At 49.3% G+C, this 19,682-nt stretch overlaps 1 protein-coding gene across 1 annotated transcript in view; it reads right to left on the minus strand.

The window, feature by feature from the left end:
* GAK (cyclin G associated kinase) overlaps positions 1 to 19,682 on the minus strand; it is a 2,243,070-nt gene that overhangs the window by 2,063,232 nt on the left and 160,156 nt on the right. Inside the window, exon 4 of the mRNA XM_069626358.1 lies at positions 2,959 to 3,073. Coding sequence (XP_069482459.1) covers positions 2,959 to 3,073 — 115 coding nt within the window. The remainder of the gene's footprint in view (positions 1 to 2,958; positions 3,074 to 19,682) is intronic.

Raw genomic sequence — 19,682 nt, forward strand, 5'->3', positions numbered from 1 at the left:
TTCCTGGTTTTGTTGGCGAAGAAATCAGGGTAGGCATCAAGGAACCACAAAGTCTTTGTACTTGCAAGCAGGTAACCCTGGGGGAAATTATCACCCCATGTACTGCTGTTGACAGACGAGCCTCTCAGGTGCACGTTTTCAAATAGTGCTAGTTTTCCCTCTAGACATTGAGCCTATTAATGTGGTTTCATCAATGGAAGTGGGGACAGTTTTCACGCTGGCTGTCTTGGCCCATAGCATGGTCATGGTTGCGAGCCATATCAAGTTGCCCCACATCTGCACTGTGGAAAAAAGCGTTCAGGCCCAGTGACCTCTTTGTGCGTCTTAAGCCATTTCATGAAATACCAGAGTCCACGTTGACAGGCTCCCTTGTGCGTGGACCTGGACCCAAGGTCTGCAGACGAAGCAAGGGACAACTAAATGAGCACGGAAAGAAAGTGAATCTGGTTGGTTGCTGGGGGTGTGGGAGCGACATTTTTGCGAGGGATACTATTGCTAGTTGCATAAGTGGGGTCCTGCCAGACCCACCCTACAAATATGTATACATTGTTATGGTGTTAGGCTTTTGGGGTTTCTCCATTGAGAAAATTACAAAATGGACAGTAAAGCCAAACAATCTGTTAGTTACTGGATGGGCCATGAGGACACCAAGCAGCTACATGAGCTACACCAAAGTCTCTGCTCCAGGTGTTGTAACCTGCATATGGCCAGGCACACTTTCTGTGGCTTTGTATGGCTAGGAACATGGCCAAAAGCAATGCCTTGGTACAGTGGCCACAGTCCATGCCCAGCAGCCATTTTTGTACGAGCACAGAGCGTGTCCGAAGTTCTTGCTCATGTCATTGGAGCTAGTGTCTGGACGCATGCTATTGCCGGGTGCCACTTTAGAGGGCACGTGGTCCACTATCCAAGGATGCAGATCTTCGCCAGTTCATGCCATTTAGGATTCAGCCATGCCCCCAGCTGGTCACAACTGGTTGTGGCCCAAGGCTGGATTAGTGGCCACTTCAGAGAGAACTAAAATGATACTGGCCGCGGTTGCAGACTTGAGTATTCAGCTTCTGCCCATACCCATGGCCCAACTGATGCAACAGCTGCCCAAGGCTGCATATAAGGGCCAATACCCACTACGGGTGGCTTGGTGGTGCTCTGGGCAAGGCAGAAGGCTTTTCCTTTAGGGACTATAGGAGATTCCCTTTTGGTCAAGCACCCCAGAGATACCAGATATAAGTAGTTGGCAACTATGCCTGTTCTGTGGGTGCTGCCAAGCTGCACAAAGTAGCCCAGAGTCTGCGAACCCATTTGTACTCAGGGGGGGAGAGGGGGGGGGCACTGGTGTCCTGTGAGCCGTAACCCAGGCCACTCAGGACTAGACAGGTATGATAGCGGGATTAAATCAGTTTATCTCTGCAGTGGGCTCCAGACTTCAACCTGGCAGCTGAAACAAGTTTTAAAATATATATTTTCTCTATTTCAGGGGGCAAATTTCTCTTCCCAGGGGCCTACCTGATACAAGCATTAGATAGGACGACCCAAAGATGGCTGCAATAAACCCCTTGTTGCAATGCAGCATCGGGCCAGACCCAGATAAGACAGCGGACCACAATGGTCTTTTAAAAACGTCAGGATTCCATGAGTTTGCCTCTTGCTGAAATTGCGATCTTGAGGCCAGCACCATCCTTCAGAGGGCTCACAAACCCAGATATCACAAATTGGTTTTTGGCCACTGCACATTTTCAAAGGTTTCCTCCTGTCTGCTCATTTGACTTGGTAAGTCAGGTGGGATACCACCTCAGCAATGACCTATGGTCCATGCCATCTCACCAGGGACTTGTTTTGGGTTGTGCGAAGAGAAACATTACATTATTTCTTAGCACTGATTCAGAACTGAATATGAGGGTTCAGGGTACAGGACTGCAACGATCAAACTAGAGTGCCCCTTTTACTTTAGCCAGTACATGAAACATCAAATGTCTGCCAGCAACAATAATTTCCTTGGTAACAGGTTCTTCAAGGTTGGAGATGTCAGGTGGCGACTTAAAGCTCTATTTTCAACCAACACCCGCTGCTACAACAGGTAACTAATGAAAAACAGGGCAGGCAGGTGCCTCTCCAGTCACGCAGAGGAAACTAACCTCCTGCTTGGTCTCCCACTAGTAGTGCAGTGGTGCAAGGGCACTTATTTGTGGCAGTAGCAGCTGGCCACATCTATGTGGCTACTGGCAGAGAAACATCGGCAGTAAATCAGTGAAAACATGTCTTAAGTAAATGCTCAATAGGCTCCAGAGTACTACTGTTGTGTAAAAACTCCATTCAACAGGTTTCTAGCACAACGGAAGACTAAGTCAGATGATGTCAATTTTGTTCTGGGGACCGCCCAAGTTACGTTTCTCTAGTGACTCCCAGCAAGGAATATACAGGAATGGGGTAGGTTGTTTTTTGTTGCTGTGTATAAGGGTTCTGACTTGGCAGTTTGAGACGGACTGTCCCTTTCGTGGTAGAAGCAAGTTGCAAATTCCCCCCACCCACAACACCCCTATTGCAACAGCTAAGACATACTAACACAGTATTATATCGAGGGCTTCCCACAGAAATTAGCAATGACACACCCATCGATTTTTGGTGATCCAAAATGTAAAATCCATTTTCCATAGACTGACAACCAAACAATGCACTTTTGATGAAAGCTATATATCAAAATGAACATTAAGGACAGTTCAGAGGTTAGCCTTGCCTACCCTATGCTCGAAACTAGTGATGTATGAGAACGGTTTTATTGTTTATTAATGATGTAAGTGTTGCTCAATCTGGAAACTCATGAAAAAATATGTGCCAACCAAAGTATTAGGAAAGAAGAATAAAAACAGTCTATATTGATATGTAATCAAATTACTTAGTCATTCAACAATGAATTTCCCCATTAATTATTAGAGTCTTCTTTTTAAATTACATAGCTACCTTTGCAAAGCTCGGTAAGAAGAAGAAACTCTCCCTGGCCAGTGTCAGACTCTTCCTTCCCTATGGATGCTGCAGAGCAAAACTGGACAATGTTTGGGTGGCCAGACAGCTTTTTCTGAAGATGATCAATTAAGGAAACACATTGTATGGCTAAAGATAAACACGTTCATGCAAAGGTACATTTGAAATTCAAGAAATTCAAAAACAAAATAACTCCATGTACGGTATTAAAAATACATCTGTGAACTATTTGCAGCATGAAATAAATTAACGCAATTTAAATCACAAATTCTCCTCCCAGCTCTAAGTATACCTGAAGGTGGCCATTCCTTTGGATGGAATCAAAACAACATGCAAGTCCTATAAATACATTACATTAGATGTAAATAATCGTAATGTCCCAATTGGCGACTACTGTTCAGGTAAGTTTTTCAAAATTAAATTCTACAACCATCAATTGTTTGTTAGCACACGAAAAGGTATTACGTGTCCGTTGTTTTAGTCTTGGCCACAACCTCCATTGGCAGCAGGTGATGTTGGGTGTATAAAATGAATCGCCTACGTTCAACAAATGTGAAATATGTGAACTTGAGCTACGAATCGGTCTTTCTCCAAAGTAAACCATTAAAACAAAAGAGGTTGTCTCTGGAGGGTAATGAGCAATTCGTGTCAAATCATTCATGGCATTCTTTGCAAAGCTCTCAACGTTTTATAGGTTACCCAAGGCAGGAAGCTACATTTGCACTAGTCAATGATAATTAACTCTTGTGAATTAAGAAATGGTATGTGTTCTCCATGTATAGTAACTAGGTGGCAAGTTACTTTTTATAGATGGCTAGTAGCTTGCAACTTGAAATTCACCCTCCTGCTCAAGAGATAACTATGGTTTTCATTATGTGGAAATGTGCACTAGTACGTAAAGCATCAGGTTGATAAGTGCAAAAATCATGCAAAAAGGATAGAAACCTGTTTCCTACCATTTCCCTTTAATATACACCTGTACCACAACTGTTAATTTACTTTAGCTTGAAACAGGGCCAGAAGGGCATTCAATGGTTTGCATTGTTCAATATGAAATGCGTGATAGTAAAAAGAAGGTTGGAGAAAATCATTATAAAAAGTTCACAGATCCAGAAAAGAAAAGCCATGAGCGCACCCACAAACCAGACACGTTTTCTTAGGCTTATCTTCCAAATCTTGTGCTCATCAATAATTCTAATTACCTTATGACTCAGGAACTCTTATTGTTACCTATGCCTCATGGTAAATGCTTTTTCATACTCCTCAGTCATCTGGAGAGAATGTGGTCAATGAGGGCGCAACTACAATAGAGGAAGAGGACCCGCAAGAGGCTGCTTCAGAAACACCTTCACTGCAACACTCATACAGAACCCACTCATACCAGGTATATGCATCAGTGAGTTGTTTCTAGTGGTTCACCTCCACTCCTCTGCTTCTTCCACAGGACCTACAGGCTCTGCCTTCAAAACTTTCCGAAACAAGGAGCACATATTTATCCCCCAAAAAAAATGAATGCTCAAAGGGGAGCCATAGTTGTTAGGGGTAATCTAGCTGTTGCAGCTAGACTTCAAGGTGCAGCCAAACCAATTTGCAGCGGAACTAGCTTCAATTCCTACATCACAAAGTCAACAAATTATGGCTATAGAGTGCTGCCAAACCCGTTTTTTAACCCAGTGGGCCCAGGTTTAGACAATACATATTCATGGAAAAACAGCAGGAATAAGGGAGAATCCGATCATAAATAACAGGACTTTGTTTTTTTTAGAACCAGTTCAAGATTTCAAGACAGTGGTTTACCTTTTGGGGCCACCATGCTTCTGAATTTTTTGCTGTTCAAGGAGGGTTTGTCAACACTTCTCCATCTATGCCGTGACAAAGTCACATTAGATGAGTGATGTACAAAGCGTGGAAGAATTTGGATTCGAGGGCACCCACAAGCAGAGTAATGCGCTACCTGGACTTATGTAGAGGATATCCCAATGTCACTCCCCACTCTCCAACTTCCTGTGCCTTTGAGAAACCAGCGACGATAAACTAGGAGTGGGGTCCTGTGCCCACACTGTTCCAAACACACATATACAAGGTGAGCACAGTGTCTAAACAATTACAAATGTAAACATTGCAGTTTGCTGCACCTAAGACATTCTAAACACCAGGTTCACTCAATTCCCTCTATAACTATAAGACTAAAAACCACAGTGTGCTGAATTTGGAACGTGTCAAGGGCCTTAGAAAAATCTATAGGAGAGCAGTGTTCGAAGCAAAAACCGATTTTATAACAAAAAAAATTGATAAGGTGATGAATAGACCACGTGAATTGTATGCAGTGATCTCCCAGCTAGCGAATCCTGGGAGTGCATCAGCGGCACCAGAAGCCTCACAAGCTCAGACAGATGCATTCAATCACTATTTTGTGGAAACAATAGAGCTAATACAGGAGAAAATCCGGGCTATTAAGCTACCAGTCCCTCAAGAGGACCTGGAAAAATCGGAGGAAAGAAGCTCAGAGCATATAGCACACAATGAGAGCGGAAGGTGCAAAAATGCCTTCACATTTACGGAAATCTCGGAGGAAAGGATTTGCCTTTTGCTCTCCGCCTTGAAGCCTACTAATAATACGCTCTTTGCCAACCCGTCATCAGTGGCAAGACGAATAGCTCCAGACATTGCCCCTTTTATCACAAAATTTGTTAACAAATCACTGATGTCAGGGGTAGTACCTCTAGCTCTAAAAAAGTCGGTGGTAACACCATTGTTAAAAAAAAGCAAACTTAGACCCAAAGATCTTTCAGAACTATAGGCCAGTCGCAGGACTATCATAGCCCTCAAAAATTCTGGAAAAAGTGGTGACTACCCAATTGCAGAACCACGTTGACCAGGAGAATCTGTTAGACCCATTACAGTCTGGTTTTCGCCCAGGCTGAGGGACAGAGACGGCATTACTAACAGTGTGGGGCGATTTGTTGTAAACAGTGGATCAAGGGGGCAGGTCCTTGTTGGTCATGCTCGACTTGTCCGCTGCGTTTGACACGGTGGACCACAGGACCATACTGAGACGCTTGAAGGAAGTGGGGGGGGGGGGAGGCCCTGCAATGGTTTAGATTGTTCCTCTGCAGTAGAGAACAATGATTTTGATTGGGAGATTTCCTGTCGGATTCAGTACTACAAAGTTGTGGAGTCCCTCAGGGATCCTCCCTCTCACCACTGCTCTTTAATCTGTATGTAAAACTGCTTATGGATATTTTAAGAAAATAGAATTTAAAATATAGAAATTTAGAATGCCCAATCAAATTGCAGATTAAAGGACTGCCTTGCCAAACGACAGATCCTGCCCATGGATGGAATCTAGGGAGTAGTGACATACAAAAGTATGGACCGAAGCCCAAGTGGCTGCTTCACAGATGTTACGAATAGGAACACCCCTCTGCAGGGCTGTAGAGGCAGCCATACCCCTAGTAGAATGGGCCCGTAAGCTTACCGGAGGGTTCTTACCCACCAAGCGGGAACATTCAGAAATTGACAAGATAATCCATTGAGACAAAGTCTGCTTAGTAACAGCTTGTCCCAAACGCCTTCCAGCGTAAGTTATAAAGAGCTGATCGTCCACTCGGACCCGGGACATGAGTGAAATGTAGAAACTTAAAGCTCTCCTAGGATCTAACCTATGGAGCCTCTCCTCGTCCTTACCAGGATGCGGAGGAGGATAAAATGCCGGAAGAATAACCTTCTGGCTTAAATGAAATTCCGACACTACTTTCGGAAGAAAGGAAAGACGAACTCTAAGGACAACCCTGTCCTAATGAAACACAGTGAAGGGTGGCTTAACTGAAAGTGCCTGTAACTCACTCAGCGAGCGGAAGTGACCGCAACTACAAATACAGGTTTAAGGGTCAACAGTCTCAAAGGACAAGAATGTAAAGGCTCAAATGGAGCACCCATTAGAAACTTAATAACAAGGTTCAAATCCAAACCGGGCACGTGGAAAGGTGACGGAGGGAACACATTAGTGAGCCCTTTCAGAAACTGAGAAATTAAAGGGATTTTAAAATAAGAACACTCCTCAGACGAGCGCCAGGGCCGCCAGGTAACCTTTAATGGTACCCACTTGCATGCCCTTATAGGCCAAAGAAAGCAAAAAAGAGAACTACAGGAATGTTACATGAAAAATGATCCACATTCTTAACCCTGCACCAGTCGCAGAACTTTCTCCAACGGCAACGGTACAGGGACTTTGTTGCCGGCCGTCTGGCCGAAAGCAACACCTCCATCACGTCTTCAGGGAGGTCCCAATCCTTGTACCTCAACCTTTCAGAAGCCAAGCGTGAAGGTTGAGGGATCTGACCTCTGGATGGAGAACCTAACCCCCCCCTCCCGTGAGAGCAGATCGTCTTGGTAGGGAAGACGACATGGAGGGCAGATGGACAAGTCAAGAAGGTCCGGGTACCACGTCCTCCCGGCCCATGCAGGAGCAATGAGTATCATCCGGGAACCAAACCTCCGTAACCTCCGCAGCACTTGCGGGATGACGGGGACTGGAGGAAACGCGTACAGCAGTGGGATGGACCACTTCACCACAAATGCGTCTTCTAAGGCTCCTCTTGGAGGAAATTCCCGCAAGCAGAACCTTTCGCACTTCCGGTTGACACTGGAGGCGAAGAGATCCACTTGAGGGGTCCCCCAAAGAGTGAATATCTCCAGGAGAATCTCCTGAGCCAACTCCCACTCGTGAGAGATCGCGCTCTGCCTGCTCAGAGCGTCCGCCGTCTCGTTTTCGTCTCCGGCCAGATGAACTGCTGCGACGAAACTTCCTGCTGGATGGCCCAGAACCAGAGCTGCATCGCCTCTCTGCACAGAGGAAGTGACCCTGCCCCCCCAGCTTTTTGTTGAGGTAGTGAAGCCACTGTGTTGTCCGTCAGAATCAGGACATTCTTTCCTCGCATAGTCGGCAGAAAAGCCTTCAGGGCAAGGCTGACAGCCCTCAGCTCCAACAGATTGATATGGAGTCTGAACTCCGATGGAGACCAACGACCACTGACTGTCAACTTGTTGGCATGAGCTCCCCATCCTGTGAGGGATGCGTCCATCACGATCGTCCCTCCGGCCAGGGTAGCCAAAATGGAGCCCCCCTCATCAGATTGCCTTCGTTGGCCCACCACAGAAGGTCCTGGGCGAGAGAGGGCGACACCTGAACGGGGTCCAACATCCTGCCGGAGGACTGTGACCACTGCATCTTGAGATTCCACTGCAAAGATCTCATCCGCAATAGATCCTCTGGCACCAGAAGAATGCAGGATGTCATGAGGCCGAGCAACCTCAATAATTCGAACGCCGGGAGACTCTGGGCATGTCGAAACTTGTGTACCATCTGCTGAATGTGAAGAGGCCTCACCTGGGGAGGACAACACTGCCCCAGGGAAGTGTCGAGCACTGCTCCGATGTACTGGAGCCGCTGAGTTGGCGTCAAGTGGGACTTCTTTAAGTTGAAGGAGAAGCCCAGCTTGTGAAGGGAGTGGCAGGTGATTGACAGATGACCCAGGACTTGCTCGGGAGAGCGCGCCCTGATCAACCAATCGTCCAGGTAGGGGTAGACGTGAATCCCCCCTTTCCTGAGATACGCTGCCACCACCACCATGAGCTTGGGGAAAACCCTCGGGCGGAGGTCAATCCGAACGGCAGGACCCGAAACTGAAAGTGCAAATCGCCAACCGCGAACCTCGGGTACTTCTTGTGCTTGGGATGGATCGGTACATGAAAGAAAGCGTCCTTGAGGTCGAGAGACACCAACCAGTCCTGAAGTTGAAGGGCCTGGAGGACTTGAGAGAGAGTAACCATCTTGAACTTGTCCTTCCTGAGGAGCTTGTTCAAACCGCGCAAGTCCATGATGGGTCTCAATCCCCAGTCATTCTTCGAAATCAAAAAATAAGGGGAATACCATCCCTTGTTCCTCTCCGTTACAGGCACCAGTTCTATGGTGCCTTTCTCCAGCAGGGATTGAATTTACTGCGCAAGGAGCGGATCCGGACTCTTTAAAGAGAGATTCCCTGGTGGATTGTCGTGAGGCCTCTGCTGGAAAGAACACAGTAGCCGTGGGCAATGATCTCCAGAACCCACACATCTAAAGTAATGGCACGCCATTCTACAAGATGCTGAGCCAGCCTTCCCCCAACAGGCGAACCATGGGACATGGCCTCATGACTGAACTGAAGGGGCTGCGGCAGTGCCTGAGGGCAAAGAGGCAACTGCCCAAGCGACCTTGGCACCTCGAGTACCCCGTTTTCCACCTCTGGTACTCCTACGGTAGCCCCTTTGACTTGCAGCTCCTCTCGATTTACCAAAGGATGAGTAATAAGGAAAGAAACCTCCCCTCCATTGCTGTCCCCTAGGATGAAAAGGCGGAGGTTGGCGAACTGCAGCAGCCAACGACTTTGCTGCAGCTTTTGAGGTCTGCAACCTCTCAAGGCTCTCGTCAGCCTTGCTGCCAAAAAGATGTTCATCATCAAAGAGCATGTTGAGGAGCCGGGCTTGCACATCAGGAGCAAACCTCGACTTACGCAACCACGCAAACCTGCGTATTACGGTGCTTGCCGCCATGGACCGGCTGACACAATCTGCCATGTCCAGACCCGACTGAACGGACTCACACATGGCATCCTTGCCATCCTGTATAATAGCAAGAAAACCATCCCGTTCCTCCCCTTTGGGAATATGATCAGCCGTTAACGAAATACAGTTCCACAGAGTGTGCGTGAAATGTGACAAGGCACACAAGGGGTTGGCTGCCTGAAGAGCCATACCCCCTGAAAAAAAACTTTCTTCGCCCAGCCATCAAAACGCTGGTCGTCCCTATCATGAGGGATGGTAGGATTCAACGCCTGCTTTGCTGGGGCCGTAGCCGCCTGCACCACCAAACTCTCCGAAGTGGGGTGCGTGGTCAAGTAGCAGGGGTCGCTACTGGCTGGACGGTATTTTCGCAGCAAAGACTTGCCCACTGCCGGGAGACTCTCCGGAGCAGTCGAAGCCGCTGCCACCCTGCTTTGCAGAGCCATATGGAATGGCAGTACCGGGTCAGTTGGAGGACCGTGGTCGAGGATATCCGTCAGGTCATCCTGCAGAAAATACACTGGTGGGGCAGACCACCCCAAGTAATCTGTGACCCTTGACATAAGGTGCCGGTACGAGGACTCGGCATGGGTGCCAGGCTCAGGCCTACAGAACTCCACCTCCGGAGAGGTGTCCAGACTACTGGCGTCATGCAGCGACTGACGCAGATCTTCAATCTGGCTATGACCAGAAATAATCTCGTCTGGTACCGTATCAGGAACCAACCCATCCTCAGAACCCTCATCCACCTCAGAAATACAATCCAGAGGCTGGAATGTGGGCACAGAATAAGGGATAAAGACATTTTTTGCTTTGGCCAGAGCCTTTCTAGGGGGTTCCACCGTGCCACGGGGTACCTCCAACAAAACAGCCTCGAAAGGCGTCGATGGAATCGGCGTCGACTTCGAGCGCGGCGCCGACATCTTCGACACAGCCCTCGAGGGCAGAGCCCCGAGCGTGTCCTTCGACAGCCTGGGCGCTGATGGCGTCGACAACTTCCTCGGAGGCAGAGCCTCAGGAGTGTCCCTCGACAAACTCGGCGGCAAAGGTGTCGTCGTCTTCTTCTTCGAAGACTTCACAGGCTCCGACGGTCTCGAGGGCGTCGAGGACCGGGACCTGGAACAGGCATAACTAGAATGATTACCCTTGTCTAAGTGGGACTGCTCCCGTGAATTTTGCCGACCACCCGAGCTCGAAGGCGTACGAGCGGTGTCTCTAGTATGGTTATGGCCGGCTCCTCTCGGAGGTGCGGACGGACCGGAGCCCTGCGATTCAAAAATCGCCAACATCTCCTTACGGAAGGAAGCCCATTCCTCAGGAGTCAAATGCTTGGTGGGACAAGCAACCCACCGACGGGCGGCGTCCTCAGAAGAGGACCGGGAAGGCGACCAATGACGGCGCTTCCGTGAGTGCCTCGAAGAGGCAGAGGAATGGCAGGACCTACTCCGGGAACGAGACCTCCCAGACCGACGACGATGCGTAGAGTCGCCCCTCGAATCGTCTGTCGAATGCCCAGAGGACCTCGGCTTCCAAGGCTTGGCCACCTTACCTCCAGAAAGCATCTTCTCACGTTCCCGCAAGGCCTTTGAAGTAAGCGACTGGCATTCCACACAGTCACGTGTCGTGGGCCTCCCCGAGGCACCAAAGGCAAACGTTGTGTGTGTCCGTTAGCGATATCTTGGACCCGCAGTCCCGACACTTCTTAAAACCCAGCCGCGGGTTAGAATAAGATGAAGACATGACGAACTTCACAAAACGAACAGGTTCGAGGAACCAAAAGAACAGAACTCAGAAGAGTCGAGGGGCGCCGAGATCTCCGGAGCGAACACGTTTGCGAAAAAAAGGAACTGAGGCTACGGGCGTCGTGCGTCCTACTTATAACATCCGGTGACATCGGCTCGACGGAGGCCCTCGGGGACAGCTTATCAACATCATCGACGCAGGACACAGAAAGATTTTCCGAAGCAGCACAGCTGTGGTGATTACTGTCATAGATATGGAGTACGTCGGAGGACCCAATCCCCTCGAATGCCCCAATATCATCCGGCAGAGATAGTTGTGCCGGGCTACTGGGCCTGGGCCGTTACACCTCAGGATCCAGGTCCCAAGCAAGCATCGTCCCTCGTCGGCGACAAAAGACACCGTTGACAGGGTATCACGCAGAGCACTCTCCGGATCTGAATCAGGCAATTCCCACTCTTCAGGATGACTACGTGAACGGTCCAACCCCACCGGCAACTGCAATGGCAACCGTACCGGAGGAGACTTCCTTTGGGCCTCATCAGGTATACTTCTTAACACCGGAACCAATGGACTGGGAGGCGGTGGCAGCCTCACATCCAGTTGCCCCAACAATGACTGGAGCATGTTGAGCACCTGCAAGGATAGCAGGGATTGAGGATTAACCAACCGGTAAAGGGGCGGCCAAGCCCCTACCCCACTCGGCCGTACACTCTGCAGACCCAGAGCTGAAGGATCAAAAAGCGGCTCATGTTTCTCCTCCATCCCTGAGGAAACCAAATACACTGCTGGATCTTGTTGCATAATGTCCACCGGAAGCATGGGTTCAAAGCCGGCCGATTGCCACTGCCCACCCGTCGACAAACCTTCGACTCCTCTGCATCAACAACAGCGGACCACCGTCAGTCACAGTCGTGGACAGAGCTGATGACACCACCGTCGACAACGGAAAAGCAGAATGCACCGTCCCCATGGACGAGGGAACATCCGTCAACGCTCTCGTTGTCGGGACCGCGGTCTCCACAGTCTTAGCCTTCACCGGTGGTCTGGTCTTTCTGGATTAAGAACCGGAACAGTGCTTCGAAGAATCCCGGCTGGACGAGGACCTATGATGATCTTTAGACGACGACGACTGCTTCGAGGAAGACTCCTTCGGCTTTGTCTGTCATTTGTCCGACACCTTTGACGTCTCGGGCCTACCACCTGACCCTTTGGACTGCTCAGGCCGATCCGACATGGATAGTGAGGAGCCACTCGCCCCCTTTGAATGATGTGACCTGTACGTAGAAGACTTGCTACCTCTCCCCACTTCAGACATAGGCAACTTCGTCCACTGCTTCTTCGCGGGGGGGGGGGGGGTTCCAATGACGCCGCTAGTCTGAGCCGTCACCGAAGACTGGCTCCCCCGGGCCGATCCCACTTCCGAAGCCGGGTAAGTGACCTCATTTAACCAATAGATGAGCCGGCGGTTACGGTCTTTCAAAGTCTTCTGCGAAAACCCCTGCCATATCTCGCAGGCATCCGCCAAACGATGGGGTTAGGGACAGTCTGTATGGTCATCCCCTTCGAATACCTTCTTCAGGCCGCAGGTAGCACAAGGCCTAAAAAGAGATTTTTGCTCGGCCACAGATGACATATTGGCCGGATACAAAACCCACATGCAAACACACGGAGAGAAACACGAGGTGATCCCAACAGTTTGGAGACTGTTGAAATCTGAAGGGAAGCTGCGGGGGCGGGGCTATTTATACCAGACGTTCTATTAGTGTAGTCTGAAGCACCCAAAAAGAACACCGATGGGACACTGAAGTGCCAAAGTTTTAGATAGGAAAACGCTAAGTTAAAGTTACTGAGGTTTACCAGCCTGATGACGGGGAATATTCACAGCATGTGAATCCATGAAAGATCCAATGCTGGAGAAAAAAGAATTTAACAAAAGTCGAAGTGATTAGATTTGTAAACATAAAATTTAAGCCAACCTGAAGAATAACAATTCGAAAAACAGTCAGGTAGTGAGTTCATTTCCTGCATCCAGTTTCCGAAAAAATTATTGAAACAAATTCCAACAAGGCGAATGTCAATGAGAGCCTGGTTCCCTGCACCAACAGGAGCCAAATCTCCCTTTTAGTTAGGGTTTGATTATCACTGAAAAATGTGCCCATCAAATTAGTTCTAATGTGATCAACACTCGAACAGCTCATAATCAAATGGTACAGAGATTCTACGTTGTAACTACACAGTCTGCAGGTCTCTTACTTCCTTGGCTTTCCTGACTTCGAGCAGCTCCCGTGTTGCCAGCAAGTTAAGGCGCAGTGTTAAAAATGGATTCCGTAAACAGTCTGAGGGGAACTTTTTCCAAATATGGTAGGATAAATCCTCGCCTGCTTGGGGCACTGCAGTGTTTCCCATAGAGTAGGAGGATAGTAAGCGAGTCCAAGGTGTCAATCCAGTCTTGTTCATAAAGTCTTCGCTTTGCAATGTCTGGGTTTTCCTTGAGTGATTTATCTGTGACACCAATGGACTCTAGTATTCCTTTGCATTTGTAGCTCCATTCTACTGTGTGTTCCCTTTTAGCCTGGAGCGCTTGTTCAAGTAAGGTAAACCCTCCTTCCAAGTGCGGTAGTAGGCATGTTCGATAGGAGACAGTCTTCCAGACAGTTACTGTGAGCAACGAGGTGAGGCCCAAACTCTTTCCGGATCACCCCTACTGGTGTGGAACTCGGCAGAGAATGAAAACTTATCTCCAGAAGATAACCTCCAGGACTTGCCACAATTTCCAGCTCAATGCGGAGACGCTTCTGCCCCATATGTTAAAATGGGAATTACTTTCATACGATAGAAAGTAATTACTGGGACAAACGAAAATTTGCAGTACCGAAATCTAATGAGTTTCGCCTGTGCGGATAGGATTTTCGCTTTCCTTCTTAGCTCTGCCTCTCTAGGGGCGTCAACAGAGCTGTCATTTATTAATATACATAGGTATGGCATCTGAGTGATCTCTGGAATTTTTGCTCCATTTATGAACCAGCTGTTAGTCTTGACTGCTTTCCCTGAGGACCTGCCGAATACACTTTCATTTCGGACTATGGCTCTGTGCACTATGTGAAAGGAATTGAGTTTTGCAAGACACTTCTGTGAGAAAACACCAGAGATTCTGGCCTGTGTCCCGATCGCCAGACAAACTCTGTCCTATGCCTTATGGGCAAAAGTCCTAGCAGGTGCTGAGCAGGTTAGAGTGGTGTTTGAGATGGCAGTTGGCATGGCAACGTAGAGAAGGACGTTGAAAGAGGTATCTGGGGCCATCTCATGCAGCAGTTAACCTGAACCTGAACTTATGGGAGTTACTGCCTCAGATTAACTTTGGCACCAACCTTATGGTAATGTATGGAGTCTCCAAGCTGCCCTCCTTCATCTGCCAAATCCAAGATCTTTGTGAGTCACAGGGTAAAGAGAGTGTGAGAGAGAGAGAGAGAGAGAAGGTCCTCTCTTTTTGTAAGACTCATTGGAGGGCAGATGGATAAGTCCAGAAGGCCCGGGTACGACGTCGTCCTGGCCCAATCCGGAGCAATTAGGATCATGGATTTCCTGAACCTCCTGATGACTTGAGGAATGACAGGGACTTAAGGAAACGCGTACAGGAGTGGAAACCCCCAGCCCACTATGAACGCGCCCACTAGCGCTCCTTTTAGGGGAAATTCCATTTAGTACGGCCCGCATTTCCGGTTGACGCCTGTCGCAAACACATCCACTTGAGGGGTTCCCCAAAGGGTGAAGATCTCTTGAAGGACTTCCTGAGCTAGTTCCTACTTGTGGGGGAGAGAGAGCGTGAGAGAGACACACAACAACAGCATCTAACAGTGGCAATGTAACAAAGTGAAATGGGACCTCTCTGCAAGAGGCTAGTGGTAGAATCCCTGAAAGGACACTAGGAACCTGGAGACCACACAAATGCCAGGAGAGCACAGTATCATTCTGAACAAAATAACACCTTCCAGTTTCAAGAGACTTTCTAGTGAAGGTCAGGGAAGCAGTTATGGGAGCAGAGGGCAATCTTACAATCATAAGGTTGGACTTTAACGATGTAATGGGTCCTCAGCAAGATATATCAGTCTGCCATCTAAAACTCCCACAGCGCAGAATAAATTGAAGCTATGGGTAGACACGCAAGGACCAACTGATGTGTGCAGCTGGTTAGACCCCTCTGGGATTCAGGCTCCCAATGCCAATGCAGGGTTCGCCACTCCTCATTTAGTCTATTTTTCCTTTCAGGATCCGTAGTACATAGAGTGTGGTATGCTTGCTTAACCAGGAAATTCTCAGATGACTTGAGTCTGACCCTTACTCTCAGACCATCGTGACCTAAATCAACAGAGCAGGGAGATTGAACACCTACTTTTTAGAAAACCCTGGATTCCCTGAAGAGATTAAAGAAGCGACTGCTAACAACTTTGTTAAATGCAGGTACGGTGGTTAGTGCCATCAACTCCCACCCAACCCCTCAGGAAGAACAGTGTTAAGAGGGGTAACATTATTGTTGACAAGTAAAACGAAAAACAGAAAAATGCTGGGAATTATCTCTGATTCAAACAGATACTCTGCAAACAGATAAAATAAGGAGGGTGTGGCCAGCCGAGGAAGCCGACGGATGCAGCGTCAGTGAGTTCCTGCGCCCAACCCTGTCTCACTGCCCAAACCCTCCCTAAAACAAAATATAATGGGCAAGTAAGGTTGGCACCGGTGTCGGAACGTTAGGGGCACCTCCCGAGAAAAGCTGAAGCAGAAATGCGGGCAATTGGCGGAGTTCGAGCGAAGCGGAGCCCGCTCAGTACCGTGACAAGATGGCGACCAGGACGCGGCACTGGGGGACAGCGCTGGACACATGCACTGCTAGAGAAGAAGAGAGCTGCAGATGCCAGCTGGGAAATGCAATGACGTGGGGGCCCTGCCACTTGACAGGGGGCCCCTGTGCGGTAGAGTGAAGAGACAGCTGTCCCAGCGAGTCGGGACGTTCAGCAGAGGACCTCTGCTGCGAGGACCCCCCCACCCACAGGTAGGAGGAACGGTAGTGGAGCGCGAGGGACTGCTGGAGGAGCGGAGAGCTTGAGAGCCAGCGCATTGGGGGGCCCGAGGGAGGACCAGAGAGAGAGTGTGGCAGCCCAAGGAGCTAGGGGAAGGAAGAGAGGAAGCCTTCAGAGGGACAGCCCCTGCAGGAGGTGGCAGAAGTGCAACGATAAGCGGACGGATTACAGGGATCTCAGGACACCCCCCCCCCCCGCTAGTCTCAAATGGTTTGGCTGCATGGGGGGGCTGAGAGAAAGTGTGCCCCTTAGCTAATGGGTCCGGAATGAGGAGGATGGACATTTGTCAATACGGGGGAGGCAGAGGTCCGGAAAGGGAGCATTAGTAGCCAGAAGAAGGCAGAAGAGCCCAAGGGTTCAAACATGATTCAGAAGCGGGGCCCACCCATTGCCTTGGGGGTGGGGGGGTAGTAAAGCATACCAGCCCACAAGGGGCCTCTGTCTAGGTTCGTCTGCCATTACCCACCAACGGCCCCTTGCGCTGGGAGCATTGCAGGAGGCGTATTTGAGGAGCTGGGCCCTCGTGTCGGAAGGGGCAAGGTGTAAGAGGAAGGACAACAAAAGCGGGCAGAGTGGATGCCCTTGGGGGGCGCTAAAGGCGGAAACAAAGCTGGAAGATCGGTGGAGTGTGCGCAAGACATTAGGGCCAGGATGGCTGACCACCTATAGGGCAGGCGGAAGTATTGCCGCTTACTGGGTGGGGGGGGAGGGGGTCGCATCTGGGTCCAGTGGAGAGACCAAACCCTGTGGCACTGGAGATCCATAACTAGCAGATTGGCCGGAGCTTGGACAGCGGGAGACACTGCCTACCGACAGACTTGCAACTTGGGGACATACCCAGGGCCCTCCAGAGCAAAAAAGGAAAGCTAAACAAGCAGCAAAACAAAAGGGGCCAGCTTCGGGGGACATCGAAGCCCTAATACAAGGTGCAGAAGCACAAAAACACGGGCAGCAATAAACAGCCGCCCAGATGCACTCACCCCCTCATCAGCGTCTCCAAGAAGAAGAGGATCCACCCATAAGGTGGTCAGGCCCGACTGCGATGTTGCTGGAGTTGAAAAAAAATAAGACATTGAAGAAAGCACCTCCGACCTAGCCAAGTCAATCGCGGACCTCAACAGCAACGTCCTGGCTATCGAAAAAAGAGTAGATGAAGTAGAAACTAAAGTGGCAGAGCAAGGGCATGAACAAGATGAGCTGGCTAAGAGTGCAGGCACTGGAACAGCAGATGGACCGGGTCCAGTGTAAACAAGAGGATACCGAAAACAGGTCAAAACATAATATACGCATTAGGGGATCCCCAAATCTATAACAGATGAAGGCCTGCAGCAATATGTGGTGGACCTGTTCTGCCACATTCTGGGCTCAGCAGAGGAGTAGGAAATCCTTCTGGATCATACTCACAGGGTAACTCCTCATACCAGCTAGGCAAAATGTGACCCCGGATCTGCTGACTAAGGTTCATATCTTTCAATTGAAAGAAGAAATCATGCGGGCAGCCCAGAAAATTGAACCGGTCCGCTTTCAGGCGGCGTCCATCCTAGTTTATCAGGACTTAACACAAGCAACCTTACAGAAAAGGAAATGCCCAAGGGTAGCTACAGACTGAGATCCAAAGAGGTGCAATATCGGTGGATGTTTCCGAATGGGCTTCGATTTGAATGGAAGTCCAGTGATATACGATTTCAAAGGAAGAGGAAATGGAGGAGCTTATGGGAGTTGAAGAAAACAGTGAGAGCTAGGGACCGGGAGGAAAGTCTGAAAGAAAATGCAGGGAGTGGCCACGGCCAGGGAAGGAGAAATGGAGGCCGGGTTGCGCTCGCCCGACAGGACGTAGTAGAGAAGCTAAGGTCTCTGAACCTACATAAGCAGAACATATGCGAGAGGAGGGCCAATCAAAATTTGATCCAACTACGTACAACGTACTGCCCTGACTGTAAAGAAGAGAACTACCGTGGTGGGGGTCAGTTGCCAGATGGTTGGCCCGCTCCTAATAAAAAAGGAGCTGACATGGGGGTATCAGGGTGACACGTCATGAAAGAAGGGAGGGGGCAGGGGTTTCAGACCCTTTTTTTCTCAGGTGCGATGTAAGACCCAGTGAATTACTGTTGTACTGCAAAAGTTTGTTGGTTTGATGGGGGAGTTGTAAGTTGGGGATAATGGGAGGCATTCGGGGATGAGATTTCAAAAGGTTGTTGAGGTGCACAAGGCATTTTTACTGCTCAGAGGATGAAAGAGGTTAGGGTGTTGATAGTTTGCAATGCACGGAACCCTGAATATTGCTGATCTGACATTTGTAACGTTGAACATGTAAGGGTTAAATGAAAGTCGATTATGAGGAGGCTGACGGAATTAGACGCCTAAGTGGTGTGGGTACAGGAAACACCTGCTGCCTGGGGATGCATAGAGCTTTCACCATGCAATACTTGGCCTCAAGAGGGGTGAAAAAAAGCGGAATGGGCCTATTGTTTGCAAAAGGGGTACGGTTTGAGAAGCATTTTATAAGGCGGGATCCTGAGGGCTGGTGCTGGGTGGGAAATTGATGGGCCAACAGGTAACTCTGATTGCAGTTTATGCCCCTAATGAAAAACAGGATCGCTTTTTGATGGGTTTGTTAACAAAGGTTGCAGAGTGGTGTGTTGGACAGGTCCTAATGGAGGGGTGAGGTGGAGGGGGTCAGTGGGAGGGTACTTCAATTGTGTGATGGATGCCTCAATAGACAGGACTCTTCCGGCTATCCCTAATAACATGTGTAGGCAGGTGCTGGCCCGCTTTCTCAGGGAACTGCATCTCAGAGACCTGGCGGTTCTTCCACCCGCAGGACAAAACTTACACTCACTACTCGGCTGCACATAGGGGCTTCTCGCAGATGGATATGATCTTGATCTCGGACACTTTGGTTTCTCAGGTCATGGGGTTGGAAATAGGGGTGAGATACCCGTCGGATCATGCGCCAGTCTCCCTTAGGGTGGACCCGAGAGTTCCGCTCCCACATGTCCGCAAACCATGGCGGCTGAATGAGCTGATCCCAAGGGATCAGACCCCCCCCGAGGTCACATGTGGAAACTACCCTGAGAAATTACTTCAAAGAGAATGTTACCCCCGGGCTTAGATTGGGGTACAATATGGGATGCCAGTAAGGCAGTAATAAGGGGAAAGGTTATCGTACAGATTGCACATTTCCTAAGGGAGAACGAACGTGTGAAGCAGAAGTTGGAGGCAGATGTGGGGATTGCCGAGGCACAACACAAGGAAAAAGGTTCACAAAAGGCTTGGCAGGAACCT

The sequence above is a fragment of the Ambystoma mexicanum genome, chromosome 6p, assembly GCF_040938575.1.
Source record: "Ambystoma mexicanum isolate Mex_15411 chromosome 6p, UKY_AmexF1_1, whole genome shotgun sequence".
Classification (NCBI taxonomy): domain Eukaryota; kingdom Metazoa; phylum Chordata; class Amphibia; order Caudata; family Ambystomatidae; genus Ambystoma; species Ambystoma mexicanum.